The 8,938-nt window shown below is 52.3% G+C and overlaps 1 protein-coding gene across 12 annotated transcripts in view; it reads right to left on the bottom strand.

Annotated features, from left to right (window-relative positions):
• CUEDC1 (CUE domain containing 1) overlaps nt 1-8,938 on the bottom strand; it is a 156,648-nt gene that overhangs the window by 14,086 nt on the left and 133,624 nt on the right. For all 12 annotated transcript variants that reach the window (XM_075013363.1, XM_075013356.1, XM_075013353.1 and 9 more), the window contains one exon: nt 1,359-1,442. In XM_075013363.1, coding sequence (XP_074869464.1) covers nt 1,359-1,442 — 84 coding nt within the window. The remainder of the gene's footprint in view (nt 1-1,358; nt 1,443-8,938) is intronic.

The raw sequence follows: 8,938 nt of genomic DNA, 5'->3' as shown, positions 1-8,938 counted from the left end.
GGCAGCTGATCTGGGTGAGTCACAGTTCCCTGTTAATTGTATCCTTGTCCTTCCCGCTCATTTTATCAAATCTGGGCACAATTGAAATTCTGCAACCTTAGCCAAAATCATCACGTCAAGCTTTGATGAATAGCTCCATTTGCTGCGTCCTGCTCTGTATTTCAACATGAAGATATTGACAGACACCGACGCTAATTCTGTCCTTTGGGGCAGCTGTTCCGTTCAGTCCTTAAGGTTAATCAGGATTACTCAGATAGCTGGTATGCCTGCAAGGCACAATCCCCGGCTCCTGGGCTAGACAAGGGCATGTTTTGTTATACTTGGGAATGAGATCACAGTTCTCTTCATTCTATCTCCACTCCCAAGCAAAATCTACATAGCCGTGTGGCAAGCGAGAAAAGGACGAGGACTGGGGAATGACAATGACTCTTTTAGACCTGGGCCAGTATAGAAGCACTGATGGCTTCAATGTTTCATTTGATCAAACCTTGAGGCATGTGCTGGACCCTAGGACTACAGCAGAAGAAAGTGCCAAGTAGAAAATTGCATCTTACTGATTTCTTATTGTAACCTGACTGGAATCCAAGTTTTGTGAGTGATGAGCGATTGTGACAAGCAGGCACTATTAATCCAGTGTAATGTAGGAAGGGGAAGCAAAGAGGCTAGCAAAGCTGTGCCATCCTTTTCTATACCATTTTGCCCATTCTCAGCAGCTTTGGCAACTGAGAGAAAACAAAAATTCTCTGATGCAGGATTCAAAATTTAAGGGGAAGATTTTCCAAGTAAAGAAAAAAAAATGAAGGGGCTCACCTCTCATTGGTGGTCCCAACTGCCATTTGTACCTCTGAAAATCTCCCCTGTAGCTTCTCTTACTCACATCACACTATTTTTACAGTTATCAGAAGTCTCCATCTGAATCCCTGCTGATATCACAGGGAAGTGTGGGATGGGGGAGGGAGATAATTCCTTCCCAGACCCAAATCTGAGGTGTTCTGGAGAGCGGAAAAGGTTATGGTGTCAACAGCCACCTTCTGCCATTCATATCACAAGGTATGTTTCCACTGCAAAACAGATGTGTTCCTCACAATGGTTAAAACAGCAGTGACAATATGGCAGTTCAGCTTTTAACTTGGGTTAGCAGCTTGAATTAAAGCAACCTGGGGCTTGACTAGTGCTGACATGGATCTTTACTGATGTTTTAACTCAAGCTGCCTAGTCTGGGATTTTTTCTCCTTCAGTGAAGGCCAACCTGCAGCATGGCCTTCTGCAGACAACACAATAACAGAAGCCTTAGAAATATGAAGGCAGTTGCCAGGACATCGCTGCAATCTTACGCTCATGCATGGCTTATCAATTACCTGGTTGTATAGAAGAAAAGCTGAAATCGTTACTGACAGCAACACTAGTTGACTTGCATTTTTTTGACTCAAACTTCAGTCGGTCTGAAAAACAAAAAAAAACATTCTATTAGCCCTGAAACCCTGAAAGAGAAGTTACTCACCGTAGTAACGATGGTTCTTCGAGATGTGTCCCCGTGGGTGCTCCACAATAGGTGTCGGGCTCGCCCCGGCGCCACAGATCGGATCTTTCCAGCAGTTTCTGCTGGACCGCACATGCGCCGGCGTGCACCGCTCCCTTGCGCGCTCCTGGCCATGTGCGCGATCCGGTCCCCGCCAGTTCCTTGACCAACCACCTCGGATGCTCCTAAAAAACACTAAACAGAGATCCGAAGCGGGGAGGATGGGTGGGTGGTGGAGCACCCACGGAGACACATCTCGAAGAACCATCGTTACTACGGTGAGTAACTTCTCTTTCTTCCTCGAGTGTCCCCGTCGGTGCTCCACGATAGGTGACTACCAAGCAGTAACCCAAGAAAGGAGGTGGGTAATCGGGTTATGTGCAGCTTGCCCCCGAAAGGACTGCTGTCGAGAGATGGGTATCCTCTTGGAATACCCTGTGTAGGGCATAATGCTTGGCGAAGGTGTCATAGGATGACCATGTCGCCGCTCTGCAGATGTCTTTTAGCGCAATGCCCTTGAAAAAGGCCGTTGATGCCGCCACCGCCCTGGTGGAGTGAGCCCTAGGCGGGGCCAGTAAAGGAGTCTTTCTAAGTTCGTAGCACATTTTTATACAGGATATGATGTGCTTCGAGATTCTCTGCGAAGAGAGACCTTCTCCTTTTGATCTGGGAGCGAGAGAGACTAGGAGTCTATCCGTTTTTCGGAAGGACTTAGTCCTGTCTATATAAAAAGCCAGCGCCCTCCTCACGTCCAGGAGGTGTAGGCGCGCCTCTTTGTTGGAGTTATGAGGCTTTGGATAAAACGAGGGTAAGACTATAGGTTCGTTAATATGAAACTCTGAAGAAACTTTCGGAACAAAGGCTGGATGCAGCCATAAGGTTACCGCCTCCTTCGAAAATACTGTGCAGGGTTGCATTGCCATAACTGCCGCGAGCTCGCTCACCCTGCGAGCTGACGTGACTGCAAGAAGGAAGGTCGTCTTTATTGTAAGGAGACGGAGGGAAACTGTGGCTAAGGTTTCAAACGGTGGTCCCGTTAGTGCGTTAAGCACCAGGTCCAAGCTCCACGAAGGTGGAAGTGGTTTCCGACGGGGGTACAGGTTTACCAGCCCCTTCAGGAACCTGGTAACCATGGGATGGGCGAACACCGTGGGCCCTTCCTCTTCGTATCGGAAAGCCGATATAGCGGCAAGGTGGACTTTCAACGAGGATAGGGAGAGTCCGCCTCTCTTGAGGTCCAGTAAGTATTCTAATATTACAGGTATAGGCACAGCAAGGGGAGCTAATTGCTTGGTAGAACACCATGCAGTGAATCGAGTCCATTTCTGCTTGTAGGTCTTCCTGGTGGAAGTCCTTCTGCTACTTTCTAGGACTTGTTGCACTCCCTCCGTACATGTGCTCTCTAGGGAGCTGAGCCATGGATTAACCATGCTTGCAGTCGCAGGCCTCGGGGATGTGGGTGCACTATAGACCCCTGGGCTTGCGTGAGCAGGTCCGGCGCCACTGGAAGGGGCATCGGTGGACAGTCCAACATGCGCAGGAGTAAGGGGAACCATTGCTATCGATCCCAAGTTGGGACTACTAGGATCATGCGGGCTCTCTCTCTCCTGGCTTTCTGCAAGACCTTGTGGATGAGCACTGTGGGAGGAAATGCATAGAGCAGGGGGCCCTTCCACGAGATCGTGAATGCGTCCCCCAGGGACCCCCGTCCCAGTCCTGCCCTGGAGAAGTATTGTGGGCACTTCTTGTTGCGATGAGTGGCAAACAGGTCTATCTGGGGAAACCCCCATGCATGAAAAATTGGTCGTAGCAGATCAGAACGGATCTGCCACTCGTGTGTGAGTGCGAAGTGCCTGCTCAACTGGTCTGCCTGCACGTTGTGAGCGCCTGGTAAATACGAGGCTTTCAAGGTTATATTGTCGGCGATGCACCAGTTCCACAGGCGGACTGCTTCTGCACATAAGGCACGGGACCGAGCTCCTCCTTGTCGATTTATATAAAACATGGTGGAGGTATTGTCTGTATTGATCCCGACTACTTTGCCTTGTATATGGTCTCGAAAGTGTTTGCAGGCGTTGAACACTGCTCTGAGCTCCAGTATATTTATGTGCAGCGACTGTTCCGTAGGGGACCACAGTCCCTGCGTCACCTTTTCGCCCATGTGTGCTCCCCACCCTACGTGGGAGGCGTCGGTGGTGAGAAAGATAGATATTTGTGGTTGATGAAAGGGTACCCCTGTTAGCATGTTCTTGGGGTTCACCCACCATTGCAGGGATCTGCGCACCTCTGTCGTGGGCGACACCACCCTGCGGACAGTGTGTGCTGCCGGTTTGTAGACGCTCGCCAGCCAGTGCTGCATGCTGCGCATATGCATTCTGGCGTTCTGTACTATGAACGTTGCTGCTGCCATATGGCCTAGCAGCTGTAAGCACGTTAGAACCGGCACCGTGGGGCTGAAGGTGATGACTTGTACGAGGGAACCAATGGCGCGAAAGCGGGCATCTGGTAGATAAACCCTTGCTGTGATGGAGTTTATGCGTGCCCCTATGAACTCTACGTCCTGTGTGGGGTCGATCTTTGACTTCGCCAGGTTGATGACCAGGCCCAGCGAAGAGAACGTGCCTGCTGTAACGTGTATCATGCGTAGTACCTCTTCCTTTGAGGCCCCTTTCAGTAGGCAGTCGTCCAGATATGGGAATATAAACACCCCCTGTCTGTGCAGGTAGGCTGACACCACTGCCAGGGTCTTGGTAAATACTCTGGGGGCCGAGGAGAGGCCGAATGGCAGAACCTTGTATTGGAAATGTTCTTTGCCGACCATAAACCGGAGAAAACGTCTGTGAGCCGGGTGGATTGTTATATGGAAATACGCGTCTTGTAAGTCGAGGGCTGAGAACCAATCTCCATCATCCAGTGCCGTAAGTATAGAGGCGACTGTGATCATCCGAAAGCGTTGTTTGCGCAAGTACCGACTGAGGCCTCGAAGATCTAGGATGGGCCTCCAGCCTCCTGTTTTTTTCTCTGTAAGGAAGTATCTTGAATAGAACCCTTTCCCTTGGAGTTGCTCCGGCACTCTTTCCACTGCCCCTATAAGCATAAGATGGTCCACCTCCTGCTTGAGTCTCGCTTCGTGGGAGGCGTCCTTTAGGTGGGGTCTGGGTGGAGGTCGTGGTGGTGGGAGCGACTGGAAGGGGATCACGTAACCCGTGGCTATGATCTCCAGTACCCATTTGTCTGTGGTGATCTTTTGCCACTGGGCGTAGAATGGTCGGAGGCGATGATGGAACATTAGCTTTGGATGACATTGCGCGATGGTAGTGATAGTGCAGCCCTCGATCTGTCCGTCAAACTTGTTGCCTTTGGCCCTGCCCCGAGGATGCACGGTTCTGTTGGGAACGTCGCCTGCGAGTTCTGTACTGTTGGTGCTGTTGATGCCGCCCTTGCTCGTAGCCCCTTTGGTAGTGAGCACACTGGGGTTGATACGGGTATCGTCTTTACTGAGGGTAATACTTTTTCTTCCTGTATGGCGGGGTATAAATCCCCAAGGTTCTGAGAGTAGCCCTTGAGTCCTTACTGGAATGAAGGACCGAATCAGTTGATTCAACAAACAACTTCTGTGTATCAAAGGGGAGATCAACGATCTTCGCCTGCAGATCCCTCGGGATACCCGATGTCTGAAGCCAGGATTCCCTGCACATGACCACTGCCGTAGCCGTTGAGAGTGCCGCCGTATCTGCTACGTCCAGGGCGATCTGAACTCCTGTCCTCGAGGCTGCGTAGCCTTCCTGCACGATGGCCTTCAGCACCGGCTTCTTATCCTCTGGAAGCGAGTCCATGAGGGAAGTCAGCCTGGAGTAATTGTCAAAGTTATGGTTCGCTAGGTGTGCTGCATAATTTGCCATTCTCAACAGTAGGGTAGAGGAGGAGTAGACCTTTCTGCCGAATAACTCTAGCTTCTTGGCATCTTTGTCCGTTCCCCCTGTCTTGTACTGAGAAGTTTTCGACCTCTGTTGAGATGATTCCACCACCAGAGAATTTGGTTGTGGGTGACTGAACAGGAACTCCATGCCCTTCGCCGGGACGAAGTATTTCTTATCCGCTCTCTTGTTTATAGGCGAAGCGGACACAGGGGTCTGCCATATCATGGTAGCGGACTCCATAATTGCTTCGTCAAACGGAATAGCTATTTTGGAAGAGACCGGAGGTCTCAGGTTTTTGAGGAGCTTATGGTGCTTCTCCTGCACCTCTGCTGTTTGGATGCCTTGCGTAAAGGCCACCCTTTTAAACAGCTCTTGGAACTGTTTGAGATCGTCCGGGGGGTGGAAGTCCCCTGGGGCCGTAGCCTCGTTGGGGGAGGATAGAGAGGAACCACTAGGGTAAGCCTCTCTGGATCCCTCTGGGTCCTGTTGACGGTGATACATCATCTCGCTGGAGGCTTGCGAGGGGAAATCTCGGGGTTCCAGAATCAACTCCCCCTGAGATATTTGGGTTTCCGTCCCCGTCCGCGATTGCCCTCGGGGATAGTGAACCGTCTGAGGGGACCTGTCCCTGGGGGTATGCCTATGGTGTCTCTGCCCCGCATGATAGGGGCGACCATGGCAACACGGGCACGGTTCCTGGGATGGAGACCTGGACCACTCTCGAGGTGCATACCCCCGGCGTCTGGGGGAGCGAGATCGTCTGGGTGATTGAAACAATGGTGAGACTGATTTGTGATAGTACTCCAGGGGGTCAAATCCCAGAAAAGGCGAGGGTGGCCTGAGCCATGGTGACGCTGGCTGGAGGAACAGGGAGGGAGGCTCAGGGTAGACTGGGGGAGACCCCTGCCTCCTTGTTGGAGTTCGCAGCATAAGGGGAGGGCTTAGAGAGAGCAGCCCTGCAGCCCTGTCTGGAGAAGGGCTGCGGTGCCGGGTTTTCTCTGCTGCCTTTCCCCTCCCCTGTGGGGCTGACTCCGCCCCTTTCCGCGCCGGGGATCTCGGCCCCGCGCTCGGCACGCTTCGCTGCAGTGCCACGGGGGTGGTCTCCCCCGGCGCCTGCAGGCCGCGTGCCTGCGAGCTCTGCACAGTTGGCGCCCCGGGGGTCTGTGCCGCTAGCTGCGGTCCCGCTGGTTCCGGCGCTTGCCTGGCTGCCGCTCTGCCCGCGGTGCGGGCCGGCTGTTTGATTATCGGAGGCTCAGCCTCTGCCACGTGCGCTTCCACGCCGCCGCCACTCGTCTGTGATTGCAGCTGGGGGCTATGTGCTGCACCCATCCCGCTCGCTGTGGCTGCTGGCAGGGATCGGGTTGGCGAGAGCTTCCTCCATTTTTGCACTGATGGGGTGAGGGAAGCCGCCTTCCTTTTATGGGCCCCTGCGGGTCCCTCTTGTTGGGGCCGCTCCGGCACGTCTGGCTGGAGGGCCTTGTCAAAGAGCAGCATTAGCCGCATTTCTCTGTCCTTCCTTGCTCTAGCCGTGAGCTTTGCGCAGAAGGAGCATTTTTGGGTGACGTGAGATTCCCCCAGGCACCTAATACACTGACTGTGCCCATCGGAGGCCGGCATAGCTTCGTGGCATGACTCACACTTCTTGAATCGTGAAGAGGACATTGCGGTGAGTCTTTGAGTTGTTAATAGGGTACTTAGCACCTTCTCTGTGCTTGTTCCCCTCTCGGACCCAGCCTGCCACGGCAGGAGGCCTAATGGCCTTATGTCCCCGGGCCTCCACTGCTCCTCTTGTTACTAAGGCTTTATACTTTTTTTTTTTTGCAATAAGAAAAACAACAAGCTAACTTAAAGACTGAAAAGAAACTCTAAAAACACTAAATACGCTGACTCTGGCCACAGCCTGAGCGGATTCCGTCTGCAGCCGATGGCGGTTAAGAAGGAACTGGCAGGGACCATATCGCGCACGTGGCCGGGAGCGCGCAAGGGAGCGGCGTGCGCCAGCTCATGCGCGGTCCGGCAGAAACTGCTGGAAAGATCCGATCTGCGGCACCAGGGCAAGCCCGACACCTATCGGCTACGTCTACACGTGCAGCCAACATCGAAATAGTCTATTTCGATGAATAACGTCTACACGTCCTCCAGGGCCGGCAACGTCGATGTTCAACTTCGACGTTGCTCAGCCCAACATCGAAATAGGCGCAGCGAGGGAACGTCTACACGTCAAAGTAGCACACATCGAAATAGGGATGCCAGGCACAGCTGCAGACAGGGTCACAGGGCGGACTCAACAGCCAGCCGCTCCCTTAAAGGGCCCCTCCCAGACACAGTTGCACTAAACAACACAAGATACACAGAGCTCACAACTGGTTGCAGATCCTGTGCCTGCAGCATAGATCCCCAGCTGCCGCAGAAGCAGCCAGAAGCCCTGGGCTAAGGGCTGCTGCCCACGGTGACCATAGAGCCCCGCAGGGGCTGGAGAGAGAGCATCTCTCAACCCCCCAGCTGATGGCCGCCATGGAGGACCCAGCAATTTCGACGTTGCGGGACGCGGATCGTCTACACGGTCCCTACTTCGACGTTGAACGTCGAAGTAGGGCGCTATTCCTATCTCCTCATGAGGTTAGCGACTTCGACGTCTCGCCGCCTAACATCGAAGTTGGTGCCGCTACTTCGAAGTAGCGGGCACGTGTAGACGCAGCTATCGTGGAGCACCCACGGGGACACTCGAGGAAGAATCATTGATTCCATTCTCCTCAACCTAGCCAGGCTTTACATTGTACTCACTGCCAACAATGTTTTACAACTTCAGCTAACGAGGTCTGGAATGAGGAAGGGAGTCTGGGGCAGGAGCAGGGGGAAATTATGTTTCTTAATCTTTGTTTTTATGTTTTATGAATGGGGTAAAACTGACAGCCCAGAAGACTGAAGTCCTCCATCCACAGGGAGGTACCTCCTCAAAGGTAGCAGAGCCAGCTTCCCGAAACTGCTTTGCCAATGTGCTTCTCCCTACAGGGATCACACTGTGGGGCTGGATAGCTGGCAGCTGGACTAAGACCCACCAAGAGGATTGACTGTTAAAGACAAAAAGTTATTTGGGCCGGCTGGAATCACCTAAACCCAAATCACTGAGTAAGAAGCTGCTTCATCCAGACTGGGTTTTTGAATAGAAAAGAAATAGAACAAAAATGTGGCCATGCTAATACGATCAACTAAGGCACAAAATACTCAAATTTGGGTGTTTAAATGGCACACATCTATACCCACATATAAACATCCAAATAAGAGCGTCCTGATCATCAGAAATGTCGAGAACCCAAATCCATCTGAGGTCAATAGGAACTTGCAAGTGATCAGCTCTCTGGAAAATCAGACCCAAAGTATAGTGTAAGCTGAAATAAACTGCCTTATGTTGTGAGTGAACTTAATGATGTATGACTAGTGAGAAGCGTTTTCAGGAACTTGGTATGTTACCAGTGCAATGATATGCACAAAGAAATTG

Source organism: Carettochelys insculpta, chromosome 19 (assembly GCF_033958435.1).
Source record: "Carettochelys insculpta isolate YL-2023 chromosome 19, ASM3395843v1, whole genome shotgun sequence".
Taxonomy (NCBI): Eukaryota; Metazoa; Chordata; order Testudines; family Carettochelyidae; genus Carettochelys; species Carettochelys insculpta.
The sequence above is the reverse complement of the archived record's forward strand: the minus strand, read 5'-3'. Positions and strand labels throughout refer to the sequence as shown.